Below are 16,778 nucleotides of genomic sequence, written 5' to 3' on the forward strand. Positions count from 1 at the left end.
TCTGCCCCCTTGATGGTGAGGGACACTTCCCTCCCTGTTGCTCCCGCACCACCTACCTCGGGAGCACTGTCCCCCCAATCATCTGGGACAAATACATTGGCCAACGTATTTGCCACTGCTGACCGACCATGTGGTGAAGAGATGCCGGGGCTGGACTTCAGTTATAGGTTTTAATTTTAATGTTGACTGTGCCTTACTCTGGCATGTTATAGTAATTTTATGCTTCTGAAGAAGGCTAGATTAATTTAGCCAAAACCTGGTAAAAACCAGAAAATTTGCGCAACTGAGGCTAATTCATCAACATATTAGTCTAATACAGTTGCTGACTGGGCTGCAATATGCTAAAAGTTCTTAGAAATTGCAGTTGACGATACACATTTTGGATGTCTTTTGTGGGGATGTACACAGTCAAACAAAACAGTAGATCACAATGTTTTATATACTATCACATGCATCTGTCCTGTTCTCCATTGCTTTCATTAGTGTCCTTGGAAAACATTAGGAACAGGACGTACGTTCATTTTATGTTTTTTGTTCAGAATCACTAATACTGTCATCCCTCAAAGCATGTACCTTTCCTCCTGATTCACCCTGTGTATTCCAGTCTTCATTTAGGATTTCATTGTTGTTTACTTCCAGTATCAATGAATTTTCTGGTCCTAATACTATCTGGGTATTATTACCTTTGATAAGGGACACTATTTAACTGCCGAATCCCACCAGGATGAAGTCTGTTGATGATTCATACCAATCTCTTCAAGATGAACTGGCATTGAGCAATATTTAGTCAGAAACCCTGGAATAATACCATAACTGTCAGATGACATCCAAGGTTCTCAGAAACACATATACAACTTGTTGCCTTGCAAGTTCCATGGGTGTCATGTAGAAAAATAGACATTTGGAGAATGTTGAACAACATGGTGGTATATTTCCATCATAAATGCCACAAAGGCTCAATGGTACTGACTGCCCGCCATGTCATCCTCAGCCACAGGTGTCACTGTATGTGGATAGGGAGGGGCATGTGGTCAGCACACCACTCTCCTGGCCATATGCCAGTTTATGAGACCAGAGCTGCTACTTCTCAATGAAGTAGCTCATCAGTTTGCCTCCACAAGGGCTGAGTGTAGCCCATTTGTCAATAGCGCTCGGCAGACTGGATGGTCACCCATCCAAGTGCTAGCCCAGCCCGACAGCATTTAACTCCCGTGATCTGACAGGAACCGGTGTTACCCCTGCGGTAAGGCCATTGGCACATTCTACACTAATGAAGAGAAGGATGAAGATCGTTTGATGACTATTACAGTACTAAACATCGGGCAGCAGGGCCAGTCTGTTCATGTCAAGCAATGGTAGACAATTACTCCAGCAGAATGAAGCCCATTGCTGTATCCAAGTCTAGTTCACTGTCCAGTATGCCACAGTCATTCCCACAGTCTCCATCTAAACAATGGATAATTTAAATTGAAGTGGAAAAGATGTGTTAGACAACATTATACAGCCATCAGAAAGTTCATGGTCCTCCCCAATATTGCCTGTGAAGAAGAGAGATGGCTCATAGCATTTCTTTGTTAATTTCCAATTGCTGAACAAAATCACAAATATGATATGTATCCATTGTGACAAATGGATGTCACCTTGGAATGTATGAAGGTATAGAAAATTACTTCTCCCCTATGGATATTCAGACTAGCTATGGATTGATCAATTTTGACGGGGTTGACATGAAAAAGGCTACTTCTGTAACACCTGATGGCCTCTTTGAGTGCAAAGTTATGATGCTTGGCCTGCACAAAACTTCAGCTACCTCTGAAAGCATCATGGAAAACGTGATTCGACATCTTGAATGATTTATATGTATTCATTATCTGGATGGATGACACTATTGTTTTATTGAAGACTTTTTATTAAAATTGTAACCACTGGTCAACTGTGCTAAAGTGTTTCCATGGTGCAGATCTACGACTGGATTTGAGAAATGCATCTTCATCAGCCAAGAAATAAAAACCTTCGGGCACCTGCAGTAGTTAGTGGAAGCATAGTCTGACCTGATTCTGAAAAGGTAAGAGCCATAACAGATTTTCCAATGTTTCATCACATATGTGATGTGAGAGGCTTCCCAGGAATCTGCTTCTACTACAGATGCTTCATAATAGTTTTCAGTTCCAAGGCACAGCTACTGTAAGGTCTTTGCAGGGAGATGCCAAATGTTCTTGGGCCCACAATCAGGGAACATCTTTTTGTGATCGTAAAGCGGCACTGACAACTTCAGTAGTCCTAGCATTTTTTATGAGAATTCTGAGACAGAACTATAGTCTGATGGTAATTATTACGGGAGGGGTGCATTTCTAATGTAAATCTAGGAGGGCACTTAAAAAGTGATTGCTTGTGCCTCCAGAGTATGTTTGAAGTTCTGACTCTATTTATATGGCTGTTGTGACTGACAAACATTTTTTATGCTGGCTGACAAGCCCAAAGGATCTCTCAGGACAAACTAGGCACCAAAAGTTCAGGAATATGGCATCAAAGTAGTTTACAAAAGTGAATACAAACACAAATTACAGACTACCATTGCAGATCTGGCAGTATGCCAGACATTGCTGCACAAATGAGCATTGGTAGTTGAACAAAGGAAAGGTCCAACATCGCAGAAGAGCATGGAAGACTTAAAGAAGGAAAAACATTTCCATTGACAATTCAGACTAACAGATGGGCTACAAGAAATATTGAGCCAATGGGAAGTAAATTGTTGTTTGTCTCGTAACTCTTCTGCAGCTAGTCATACTAATGTATTTTCACTTATGTATTTTCATGGCATTTTAACATCAGGGTATCTGGGATTTAAAAAGACCCTTGATAAAATCAGAAACAGGTATCACTGGCCAGGTTTGTGTTTATCTGTCAGATATTTTGTAGGACATTATAGAGAATGCCAACAATGGGAGCATGTGCCTCACTTACCCCAGAACATCTGGTACTAATTTGTCCTGCACTAACTTCATCAGATTGAAATTTACCTCTTGAGGAGATTTTGCAGTTCAGTAAAAAGGACTTAATGGATAATATTTTGGACTGAGTATCTAACTTGCTATGCTGTCAGCTGGCCGGTGTGGCCGAGTGGTTCTAGGTGCTTCAGTCTGGAACCGCACGACCGCTACAGTCACAGGTTCGAATCCTGCCTCGGGCATGGATGTGCGTGATGTCCTTAGGTTAGTTAGGTTTAAGTAGTTCTAAGTTCTAGGGGACTGATGACCTCAGATGTTAAGTCCTATAGTGCTCAGAGCCATTTGCTATGCTATCATTATGGCTGCACCGATTGCTGAAGTTCCAGAAATCACCAGGTTTATTCCAGAAGACATAATTTTGAAGCATGTAACTCCAGGTGTAGTGAGTTATGACTATGGGAAAGTATTTTAGTCAACGCTAGTGACTAAAGTAATTAAAAGTTGCAAATCGTGCACAGGATGATAACTGCTTGCCATCTGCAGATGAAGGCATCACCAGATAATTTAATAAAATGACTGATATGCTCTCAGTGTATGTGGGCATCAAACAGGGAGACTAGGATACAATACTGCTTGTCATGACATTCACGTGCAACACAACAAAATAAGACACTGAAGTTTCATGCATTTTTTTCTAGATACGTGGTTGAGAGCTGAAACAAAAATGGATACTTTGTTTGTGTTTCAACCCAATACTGTTGAATACTATTGGATTAAACAACTTAACAACCCAAATGAAGATGCAAGACAGTTGGCATGCATGTGGGCCTTGGGTGCACAAGTTAAGGACTGTGGATGTTATAACGCCCATAATCAATCTTTAAGCTACAACCCAGATGAACTAGTATGGATTTTTACGCCTGTTCAGATGGTCAGGCTATCAGAAAAGTGGTTGCATAGCTGTCTGACTGGCAATGAGTAGGTTGCTATTTTGATTCCGTCCTTCTGCAATTATTTATCATTTAAGTTTTGTACTTTGTTGTTGGCTTTGGGATTTGCTTATTTTTGAAATACTAGAATGTACCACAGCTGTATGTACTTTGTCTGTACTCAATAGATGCATTATCATTGTAAACAGTTCTTGTTGATAACAGTTGTCTTGTAACTGATAATTGATTGTGGATTCTACATGTCAATGATAATTGTGATGTGAGACACGTATTGATGACATACATACACTAGATGATGTCTATGAACAAGAATTTTAATTCTTCTCCAAAAATTTTTGTCTGATTCTAGTAAAACGTCATTAATTTATGATTTATGTATTTGCTTTTATAGGTGGTTTGGCAGAAGAAGTTGATGAGAAAGTTCTGCATGCAGCATTCATTCCATTTGGTGATATAGTTGACATTCAGATACCTCTTGATTATGAAACTGAAAAACATAGAGGTTTTGCATTTGTTGAATTTGAGGCAGCCGAAGATGCAGCAGCTGCTATTGACAACATGGTAGGTTACTTTTTACTGTTGTCCCACCCATCATTTCAGCCTTTTAAGCAGTAGGCCTACTGCACACTTAAGATGATAAATGGTTTAAATGGTTATCATCAGCAGAAAAAACTTGTAGATATAGTAACAACACAAAATGTTTGTAGAGATGAGTGTGCCCTTTAATGTAATTTATCAACAAAATTGCCTACATACTTCTATCTCTGCCTCTTTCTCTCAGAATAATCTGCATCTGGTTAGTCCTCCTTCCCACTTCCCTCCTCCTCCTCCCTCCCTCCCCCCCCCCTCCACCTGCCCCTCTTTTGTGAAGAACTATTTTTTAGGAGATAAAAGATAAATTTTTTTAAGTAACTGAAATAATATCTATCATTATTGGTATTCTTCCTCTGAATTAGTATCTTTGAGTTACATATACTGTACACATTTAAGCATTTTGTGTCAGCAGGCAACTGCCTATGAGAATAAATCCTCATACTTCATTACTTTAATCAACTGTCATTTTCACATGCAAGGGAAAAAAAAGAGGCTGACAGTTAGCTGTGTACTTAATACAAATCTTTTCAGATTATTCTTGTGATTGGTCTCATAGAAACAGTTTCTTCCTCTTCTTCTTCTTCTTCTTCTTCTTCCAGTCTGGCAGATATCATCATTATTATGTTTGATTTAGATGTGTTGGAACTTAACAGTTTCTGCAAGATGCAATTTCATTTGCTTTCTCATGCATTGTCAACATACCACAGATATTTCTCACCTCATGGCTCACTCAGTCTTGATGAATTCCTTACCTGTTGATGAATTCCTTACTAATTGTGTGTTTTCAATTTATGGCATCTGTTAACCACATGGCTGACTATTGTTTAGATATCCTGAAACTGCATACTTAAATAATCCCTGGTTCCAAATACACGTCCATTTTCCGTTCCCAATCTCTATCAAAGTGTGTACTATATCTCTAAAGAGACAGCTTTACTATGACCATAAAAACTTGTGAACATGGTTGTTTCATATATTTTTAACTAAACAACACTGATTCGATCCAGATTACTCAATAATAGTAGTAATAATGATAATAAACAAGATTGTTGCTGCAAATATTTTACAAAAATACACTGTGTGTGAAAGTGTGTGATCATCAGTTTCACTTCATGAATCTTCTTTAGGAGTATTTGTATTTCAAACTGTTTTCCTCCAATAACATTTCCTGTTCTAGCGGTGGTGTTCTGAAATCAACGTTTTGTGAAAATTATAGGTTTCACATTTATTTACTAGTCATTAGACACAAAAAATTATCAGCCTTATATTTTGTTTATTCTTTATGCTTTAGATGAAAGGAAGTAGATATTTGCATGTCATACACCAGTTCTTACTCATTATTGTTGCTTGTTGAAAGTCAGGTGCAAAGAAGTGCTACTGGTTTTAAAAAAGGAATTCAAATGATAAATTAATGGAAGCTGAACTCTGAATGGAAATAAAAAGCAGTAGCAATGGATGTATTCCTAAAGGCCCTTAAAAATAAGTCACTGCTGCCCAATAGCATGTCTGTATTCAGTAGCTACACCGAAGCACCAAAGAAACTGGTATAATCTTTTGTATTCAAATACAGAGACATGTAAACAGGCAGAATATGATGCTGCAGTCGGCAATGCCTGTATAAGACAACAAGTGTCTGGCGCAATTGTTAGATCAGTTACTGCTGCTACAGTGGCAGGTTATCGAGATTTAAGTGAATTTGAACGTAGTGTTACAGTTGGTGCACAAGTGATGGGACACAGCATCTCCGAGATAGCGGTGAGCTGAGGATTTTCCCATTTGATCTTTCCATGAGCGTATTGTATCAGGAATCCGGTAAAACATAAAATCTCCAACAATGCTGTGGCCGGACTGAAGAGAATCGTTCAATGTGACAGAAGTGCAATCCTTCCACAAATTGCTACAGTTCTCAATGCTGGGCCATCAACAAGTGTCAGCGTGCAAACCATTCAACAAAACATCATTGGTATGGGCTTCCGGAGCCGAAGGCCAACTCATGTACCCTTGATGACGGCACGACACGAAGCTTTATGCCTCAACTGGGGCCATGTTCTGTATCGTTCATACCAATCGGTGCAGTAGGTTAGTCTCGGTAGTGATGTCATTTCCGGTTCTTTGTCCGAAGTTACTATTCTGTAAGCTTCTGAGACCTGTTATCGATCGGTCCTCCAGCCAATTTTTTGACAACTGTACCAAGAGGTTTTGGATTTCAGTATGGCCCTTTCATTCGATTCAGTGTGATTTCTTTACACCTAGAATTTGTTATTTTAAAAATATTGAGTGTCGGATTTAGTGATTGTGTTACCGAATAATCACCAGGACGTGTCCAGGTGGAAAGTGAGTTTATAATAGACTATTTTCCTTTGTTAGAAATATGGTTTGTATTGTTACTGTGAATGATTATAACATAAGAAAAACAGTTTGTCAATATTCTCACAAAATATCTGTTATTTTTACGTAATTAAGAGTTTGAAAAATCATTAAATTTCTGCTTACATGTATCACACGAATGTTAGCTGAAATTACTAGTGACTTCGTGTACATTTTCCCGCAAATGGTTTACTTATTAATTATTGAAACACATTTAAAACTTTGAAGTAACAATATAAAGGAATTTTGTGAAGCCTGATAGACAAAACCTTCCAAAATTTCATGCACTTATGGATTAAGCGCACGTCATACGGCAACAAAGTCAGCCTGCGTTTCTCTTGAATGGAATTGTGTGTTAAAGCACTACATGTAAGCGAGGGCTGGTAACATAGTGGGTAAGGCAACAAACTGCCATGTCAAAGGTCGTAGGTTCATATACCTTTGGATACTAAAGTTTTTTCCCCTCTTCGTGTTTGTAACACGTTCTTAGACTTCATTAATCATCAAAGTTAAGCATTTTTCTGATATATTCATTGTTATTTATATGTAAGAGTGTGCTTTCTCAGTATCTTCAATTTCGTGACTTCCATTTGTTCAAGAAATTGAAGATGACATTGCTGTGCGTGAAAGAACTGACAGTGACATTATACTTTTTCATGTCATAAATAATTCACCATTATTTTCTGAATACGTAGCAATTTCCGAGTGCGTGGTCAGATCAGACAGAAATCTAAGAGCATAACTTAAATTACTGTGAATGAAACTAGCAGCAATCGTCTTTATACTTTAGCTTGTCAGAAGTATTTATCTGTGATCAAATCCTTAACAACGGTAGACAGAGATGAAAAATTCCTGCCACAATATTTTTAGATTGTACCACCATATGTGAAACATTTTGATTCATCAGATGCGTGTTATAAAACTAGAATGAAATTCTATAGTTGCACTCGCCACACGCCCTCGAAAAGGCATTTTTTAATTTTGTTTTTATGAACCAAATTGTTGATGTATCATATAGGGAAGTAGGCTACCTCATCATTTGGATCTCTAGGAGCGAGTTACAACCACATTCTATGCACGTTCTTATTCTTTGACACTCTCTTAAACAATTTTTCAGGTTTGTGGAGATGTGTTCCGTCTGTGCAACTAATTGAAGGCAGTTTGTTTACTGACATACGCATTTCGCTTCTTTTATTTGCAAAGCATCTTCTCGAATAAAAGAAGCAAAACATGTATGGCAATAAACAAACTGCCTTCAATTAGTTGCATAGACGTGCATTAACAGAACATACCTCCAAGAATTTTGGAGCAACTAAGTAACGACAGGATACAGGAAAAATGATGAATTTTTTGGGTATTTCCATACCTGTATGTGTGCACTGTGGTACTACACTCCATTCCTAACTCAAATTCCGAAACGCAAAATTCAAAACACGACGTTGATGTGAATGAGGATAAAATGACATAGTGTGACATTTATGATAGTTTCACATCACAGTCAATATTCTATCATTATCATGCATTCATGGAAGCACATGGTCAGCAAAATTTGAACAGTATTACGTACTCTAACCACATTTTTTGGTACTGTGAAGAATAGCGTGCCTTTGTTGGCTGCTAGCTGCTTTGGGTTTGTGGCGCTGCAGTGCGCCTGCATGAATCTGAGGCAGATTGCTTTTGATTAGTTGGTGCAAGGAGAACAGACAACAGCGTTTCGGTTTGCTAGGACCATTCGACATCATGTCTGAAATGCTTACAGAATAATGTTGGGGCTCTCCTTCGAAAACAAGACCATTTGTGCGCTCGTGTACCAAACCAATTGGTAAAATGGTGGAAAGATACGGAATATGTTCCTGGGCCCTTCAACACTGACATTGGACCATTGATGACGGGAAACATGTTGCCTGGTTGGACAAGTCTCGTTTCAAATTGTATTGAACAGATGGGCTTGTATGGGTATGGAGACAATCTCATGAATCCATGACCTGTGCATGTCAGTAGGGGAATGTTGAAGCTGGTGGAGGCTCTGTAATGGTGTGGGATGTGTGCAGTTGGTGTGATACGGGGCCACCAGACTCCCCAGACATAAACATTATTGAGCTTATCTGGGAAGCCTTGCTATGTGCTGCTCAGAAGAGATCTCCACCTCCTCATACGCTAATGGATTAATGGACAGCCCTGCAGGATTTATGGTCCAATTCCCTCCAGTATTACTTCAGAAATTAGTCGAGTGCATGCCATGTCGTATTGTGGCACTTCTGCATTCTCAAGGGGGCCTTACACAATATTAGGCATGTGTACCAGTTTCTTTGGCTCTTCATGTATAACAGCGATCATACACCTGAGGTGAATACGGTAATGGAAACAAGGGTGGTGTGTGTGTGAGAATCATTTCAGCTGAGGTTGAAAGTTTCCAGAAACTAGGAAGACCTTTGGTAGCATCAGCAACATTGCTAGAGAAACTCATCCCAAAGACCCTGAACAAGCAGCATACAGGACGAAGGAAAAAAATGCTGCACTTGGATGTCAGCCTGTGAATCCTGATCCAGTTTATCTAGCAAAATCAATGTAGGAAAAGATATATTGCTACTTACCATAATGATGACATGTTAAGTTGCAGACAGGCAGAATTAAGACACTTGCACGTAAGCATTCGGCTGCAGCCTTCGTCAGAAAAAAAAAAGAACACATACCATTCGTTCACACAAGCAAGCACACCTCATGCACACATGACCGCCAACTCCAGCATCTTGGGGCCAGAATCAGGTATCACATGGGATGGAAGCAGCAATCTGGAGGGCACAGGGAAGGGGAAGGGATGGCAGTGTATGGGTGGGGGAGAGGAGAGCTGTCTGATAGAGTGTGCAGAGTGTAGAATGCCAACAGGTGCACTGTCAGGAGGTTGTGGGGCAGGGTGGTGGGGAAAATTGACTGAAAAAGGAGGGGAGCAGGGAAGGATGGGTGAGTGCATTGGCTGAGGGCAGCAGACAAAAAGGGTGGGAGATGAGCATGAGGAGGACTTGGTAGGACAGAGGGGTCAGAAACTTGGGTGGAGGGTGGGGGGACAGTATGTTACCATAGGTTGCAGCCGGAATAATTACGGGTAACGTGTTGTAAGGGTAATTCCTATCACAGTTCAGAAAAGCTGGTGGTGGAAGGGAGAATCCAGATAGCTCGGGTAGTGAAGCAGCTATTGAAATCAAGCATGTTAATTCAGCTACATGTTGTGCCACAGAATGGTCTACTTTGCTTTTGGCCATAGTTTGGCAGTAGCCGTTCATCCTGGTCGACAGCAGGTTGGTAATCAGACCAATATAAAAAGCTGTGCAATGATTGCAGCAGAGCTGGTAAATAACATACCTGCTTTCACAGGTGGCCTGGTCCCTGATGGAGTAAGATAAACTTTTGATTGGACCGGTACTGGAAGTGCTGGGTGGGTGGATTGGGTAAGTCTTGCATCTGAGCCTTCCACAGGGATATGACCCTTGTGGCAAGCAGCTGGGTTTGGTAATGGTGTAGGGATGACTAGAACATTGTGGAGGTAGCTAAGTCGAAGCCCTGGCGAAGCATGTGGTTCAAATATTCCAGGACAGGGTGGTATTGGGTGATGAAGGGGGCACTCTTTTGTGGCTGATTCTTGAGGCTGGTGGAAGAGTTGGGGTTTTGAGGGGAAGTTGCACAGGAAATTTGTTAGTGGACAAGGTCTGGGGGATAGCACCTGTCTTTGAAGGCCTTAGTGAGACGCTCAGCATACTGGGCAAGGAAGTTCTTGTCGCTGCAGATATGCTGTCCCTGGGTGGCAAGGCTGTATGGGAGGGATTTTTTGATGTGAAAGGGATGACGCCTGTCTGTATATAGGTATTGTTGGTGTTTGGTGGGTTTAATGTGGACAACAGTGCAGATTGAGCCATCAATGAGGAGGAAGGCAGCATGCTGGGTTGAGGAGGACCAGGTGAAATGAATGAGAGAGAAGGTGTCGAGGTTGTGAAGGTAGCGTATGAATGTCTTGACTCTGAGTCCAGATCATGACATCAATGAACCTGAACCAGACAAGGGTTTTGGGAGGCTAGGAATATCTCCTCTAGATGATCCATAAACAGGTTGGTATAGGAGGGTGCCTTGCAGGTGCCTATGGCTGTGTTGCAGATTTGTTTGCATACCTTTCCTTGAAAGGTGAAGTAGTTGTGGGTTAGGATAAATTGATAAAGTGTGTGAGGAATGAGGTAGTGGGTTTGAGTCTAGACGTTGGGAAAGATAGTGTTCAGTAGTGGTAAGACCATCTAGAAAAATCAGATTGGGTGAATTTTGAAAATACATGTATGAAAATGAGGAGCTGGCAACATTTTCTCATCATGCAGCACATCAGAATGTGCAGAGGAATGTATCACCTCACAATACCACACCAGCCATTGTAGCTCATTGAGTAGACGACTGGGATAGCAGACCCGTGTTCACCATGGAGCTATGGTTTGAATCCTTGTCAGGTTCCTTTTTTTATTTTTTTAGATGTCCCTTACTTAGTTCTCCTCATTTGTAAGCAGGACGTCATTGTCACATGCCAGTAGCCTGTCACATGACAGTGGGATCCTTTAAAGTACATGCATGTCTCTGCTTACCATCCAGTGCACAACCATAACTGGTCCTGTCTAGTGATTGTAGGGCAGGTTCCCGATGGAGTACACAAATAACGAATATATCAATATGCTTTTAGTGCTGGGTGCATTCATTAAGCTGCTGCTGCTGCTGCTGCTGCTCGTGCGCACGCTTCACGGTACCATCAAAGGCACCATCCTGATAAGATTTTTTTCTGTCACCTGGAGCAATGACTTCGGGAATCCAAGGACTAAACGCATGCCACAAATAGAGAATGTGATTCTTGAAACTGTTCACCAATCACCTCATTAAAGCACCTGTGACACTGCAAGGCAGTTCAGATATTTCAAAAACTGGTTGTTGAAGTGTTGTACTATGAAGAACTGCATCCTTATCCTTTCACATTGTCTCACACCTGCTGTCAGAAGAATGCATTAGATGCGTACAGTTTTGTGAATGGCTTTTGCACCAAGTTGAAGATAACAAATATTTTATAAAAAGCATGATATGGACTGATGAACCTAGCTTCACCACAACAGTTACTGGTTTGAACACAACCTACATGTCACCTGTGGTAAATGTGGCTCAGGCATGCTTTGGCAGAAACCCTTTGGCTGGAATCATGGGAGGAGTGCTTTTAGGCCCTTACCTATTGCCTGACAAGTTGAATGTGCACCTGTATCATATGTTTCTTTGTAATACTTTGCCTGCCTCATTCTAAAACATTCCACCTGGTGTTCAGCGACAGCTTTGGGTTCAGCTTGGTGCACACTTTGGTATGAATGTGCATAACTATTTAAACGAAGCATTCCCCGGGAAATGGATTAGTCCAATGTTCTGGCCTCCAAATTCCCTGGATCTTAATCCACTAGATTTTTGAGTGGAGACACTTGAAAGGAACAGGTTTATAGTACATCCACCCATGGATGTACACAACCTGATAGCTCACATGTCTCTTTACCAATGGTGGATGCAGGTGTGTTGTGTAGGGTCCAGCAAAGTATGATCCAGCAAGTGGCAAAGTGTTTGCAAATGCATGGTGGTAACTTTGAACATTTTCTCTAATGTGAATGTTGCTCTTACCTGTACGTATTAGCTTTGCAAGGATAATCCTGGACATCAAAAGTACAGAACATAATTATTGTGCATATCATAATGTGAAATCTAGTGTAACACAGCTATTGTCTTTCTTGTACCTCATTGGATACAGATGATAATACTGTATCCATGATTATTTTGTATCGCCTTTATTCTTATAAACTAGGAAACCAAGTGGTCATTTACATCTGTAAGAAGTTCATGTTATGTCTTCATGTTTAAATAAAGGTAACAGTAACAGAAATAAATATACAAGAAACTGCATTTTGGAGGTGTAAATTGGATATAATTTGATAGTTTAACTGGGAAAAAAAGAAACAAATGGTGTGACTAAGACTGGAACACCTGGGAGTCTGCATATCTGTTTCCCATGGCATTGCCTCATCTCAGTGAGCTAATGGGACAGCTCCAGGTGCAGAGGTCATGTTACTTGTTGTTGGCCAAGCTGCACGCAGTTGCAGTATTGGCAGAGTCTCTTTTCCCTAAACTGCATTTCTGTTAAACCTATTGACAGGACTAGGTTTTGCTAGGTGTACCCTTTGTTATGAATTGGGGTAAGGAATTGTATGCCAACTGCCAAGTGCATCATTTTTATTTCACCCTGTATAAGCACGTAGTGCACAGGACCAAGTTAGTCGCGGTCGGGCCAGTCGCAGTCGGGGTCAGTACCAGGAAGAAGAAGAAGAAGAAGAAGAAGAAGAAGAAGAACTACTACTACCACAGCCTAGTCTCATAGTCACTAGAATGATACTTCAGTGCTGCTGCAATGAAAACTATGAGAAGATTGGACCCATTCAAGGGGGAATGCCACTGAATTTTCAATAAGTATCCAGCAATAGTTACTATCTTCAGTTTTCTATGTTACTAAAGAATAAGTCTGTAGAATTTGTCACTGCTAATAGCAACAAGTAATAATTGATATTTTCTTTGTGTAGCTCTCTTGCACTTGTCTCCCAGTCAGAATGAGGTGTCTAATTGCATTAGTCGCAAGGAGTTATAATTAGTGTTTTCTGTATTTTAGAATATAGACAGAATTGAGTGCTGTCTCCAACTTGTCCCCTGTTATGGTTGGTGTGATTTATTGTGCATAGTTGGTACAAGTTGCAAGCAGAGCACTTGTCTCTGATAGTGAAAGGTAGAATTCAGGAACTGGTAGTTGGCGGAAAGGCCTACCACATAGTAAGGTAGGGTGAAATTGTTGATGTAAAGATATACAGCCACTGGAAGGTGCCTCTCCAAGTAAGACTAAATTATTAGGAACTAAAGTTTCCTTCAGTCATATCATTAAAGGTTTGTACCCCTATTCATTTCCTATGAAGCAACAGCTCATCCAAAGTTGGTGATAGGACCAGTGCTGGGATGTGACACTGCTCTGTAAATGGCAGGCTGTGGACAGAATTATAGAATGAAAGTATCTTGACGTCTGGTGGTAATGTTTAGCTAACCTGCATTGCTGCATCTCAGTTAATTGATCTGAAGCTGGCAAATGTATCGAGAGATCGTCAATAATTTAGTAGTCCCACCAGACAACAGTATGTAAAAATATATTAACATTGTGTGTGACTGCTAGGACCTCCAACCAGTACACTGCCACTGCTAACTCTCAGGTATGCGAGCTGTGGCTTCGTACATAGTGAGCTAGCTGCATGGCCCGATAATAGGCTGCTCACCACCTGATAAAAGCCATTTCTGTCTTTACCTGTGCCCACATTGTACAACACTGATTTCAATGTGTCTGTTGTAGTGGATTGTGCTATTCTCTAGACCTGGTTTGCTCTTTAGACTTTCCATTCAGTACAGAAATTAGAGTTATTAACAGAACCATTCATCCTCCCATTGGAAAGACAATACAGAGGCCATTTTACATAAAAGATATATGTGGTAGCTGCTAGGCTGGAGTTCCTTCAGTTAAGAACAAATAAAGCAGAATGGGTTGCAAGTTTTGTAAGGACTTAGTTGTAAATTTAGTTTCAAGTACATGTGTAACAAATCCTACCGTGAAGTCTCATTAGAGGTGATACGATCCATTTGTCAGTGGATGAAGATGCTTGCACATACGCTTATGCAAGTCAGATAACTCCCGTGCTTCAAAGCACCAAGACTTTTGAGATTTCGGAAGTAGAACAGTTAGCTTCCTCAACAGACTGTGAGGTTACCAGACTGTTTCATCTACCTTCCAGGACTGAAGCCGCCGCTAATCAGGCCACATCATGCTGTAAACTACTTCAGTGTTTATGTATGCTCGCATCTTATAATGGTGATTTCATTGTTCATAACGGACTGTACTGTTTTCAAGACTGTATGGGCTTTGCTCTTCAGAGTTTACCTGTGTCTGCTGATGCTAGACTTGTGCTTGAACTTGGGTTGTGACAGCATTTCTACTCCTAACTTTATTGCCTCAGCATATGGTATCAGTTTCCAAGTTTATAATACCGCATTAATTTCAAGTGCTGGTACCAAGCTTTTTGTGAGAATAAATGTTGAATCCTTTTGCAAGAAAAAAGAAAAGAAAATAGTTATCTTGACATTATAATGCTTATGGTTTCACAGAATTTGAATTAACCTCAGTTTCTGTGTTTCAATTATTTATTGTCCATTTGTGTGACTGAGGGTAAGCATTTTTTGAAACGGAAGTTGAAACATTGGTTCCATATCGACTGCAGTTGCAGGGAATTTATCAGGGAGCTTCATTCTGACGTTAATTTTTGATTATTGCTTGCCTGCTTGTCTTGGTGGTGCCTAATGTTAGGTTTAAGTATGAACTTACGTTGTGTAGTGACTCGCCTTAACTTTACAGTTGATTGCCATTCTTTAACCATACATTGTTACAGGACTGTTCCCAGATATCCTGTGTCTCAGCCTTATGCAGTTGCCATATGTGAAAATGCTTAATTGAATTTTTACTACCAAGGGGATTTTTAAATGTACAAGCAAGGACAGAAGCATATGTTGCAGTTGACAATTTATTATGGAGTTGAGTTAATTCCTGAAAGCCTTACCTAACGTGTGATATTTACACATTGTTGTAATCTGTGTCTGGTCATCACAGAAAACCATTAACTCAGGATACATCTTCCTTGCACATTCAGCATAAAGTTATGGAACTCGAGGAAACTTTGTCTTTCCAGTGAATGCGAGCTTAATCATACTCGTATCGGTAACACACCATAAAATTACTTTCTCTTCCATGTGGGTCATGAAATAAAGTAATAAGAATACTGTACATACCATTGCGTGTGTCATTCCACATTTTGACAGCATAATAAAAATATATTATGCATTCACTAACGCACTATACTACTATCAGTGGGTCATCAAGTATAGAAACATAGCCACAGAGAAAGGAAATAACACAAAGTAAAGTGCATGGTGTAAGCATACTTACTTGGTCAGGGGGGGCATGGGGTCTTCAGTGCACTGTTCCTTTCCAAACCATACCATTCACATATTTAAGAAGCATGTTAAACAAAGCTTGGCACATGAACTGAATCAAAAAGTTAACAGCTATTTGGTCTTTTACTTAGGCATTTGCAGGATATGTACTCTAAACAACTATTGCGTAATCTGTGCAATCCCTTGGAAAGTTCCTGAAATGTCTATTTTCACTGATCGCCCACTGCCAAGTCTGTGCCTGAGAGTATCCCCATCATCTCTCTATCACATTCAAGCCATCCACGTGCATGTTTCTCATACTTTCTCATTATCATGTCTGTTACCATTTCAGATGTTAGTAAAATCTTTCTCAGATATCGATCTTCCATAAAGGATTATCACACTATCTGCTCTCAATTTAATTGTTGAAAAAAATAATAATTTTTTACTGCAATATTGCTTCCTCTATTCCTACCAGAATCAGATGGAGGAGTCCATTCACATGTCCAAGGAGTATATTCTCAGGCCTACTGCGTCTTTTAAATTTAGGTAGACAGGAAGGCCACTTGTGCAGAATGTTCTAGAATGTTCTTGAAGCTCTTACAGGCCCTTCATATGGCCACCTTCCAATCACGCACTGGTTTCATGGCTTTACCTCTTCCTCACACTCTGCGTTCAGTTGCTCTGGTGAAGACAAATGCAGAATTAGCTTCCTGTGTGACTCCTCGCATTAACATGTTTCGTATATGTAAATTAATTACCAGACTACTTTTGTCATTACACACAAAATGGTTTCATCAGATGATGCAGATCACTGTGACTTTCCATCTGGAAACATTAAAATGTGTATATCCTG

General features: G+C 40.2%; 1 protein-coding gene across 3 annotated transcripts in view; it reads left to right on the top strand.

Annotated features, from left to right (window-relative positions):
* The window catches only part of LOC126175014 (peptidyl-prolyl cis-trans isomerase E), a 77,969-nt gene that overhangs the window by 38,054 nt on the left and 23,137 nt on the right, over window positions 1-16,778 (top strand). For 2 of the 3 annotated variants that reach the window (XR_007535511.1, XM_049921501.1), the window contains exon 2: window positions 4,290-4,459. Coding sequence is in view for 2 of the 3 variants with exons in the window: in XM_049921501.1 (XP_049777458.1) it covers window positions 4,290-4,459 (170 nt within the window). In the remaining variant the exon portion in view is untranslated. Of the gene's footprint in view, window positions 1-3,763; window positions 3,927-4,289; window positions 4,460-16,778 lie in introns of those variants that run through there. The other variant, XM_049921502.1, reaches the window with a different exon arrangement.

Source organism: Schistocerca cancellata, chromosome 3 (assembly GCF_023864275.1).
Source record: "Schistocerca cancellata isolate TAMUIC-IGC-003103 chromosome 3, iqSchCanc2.1, whole genome shotgun sequence".
NCBI lineage: Eukaryota > Metazoa > Arthropoda > Insecta > Orthoptera > Acrididae > Schistocerca > Schistocerca cancellata.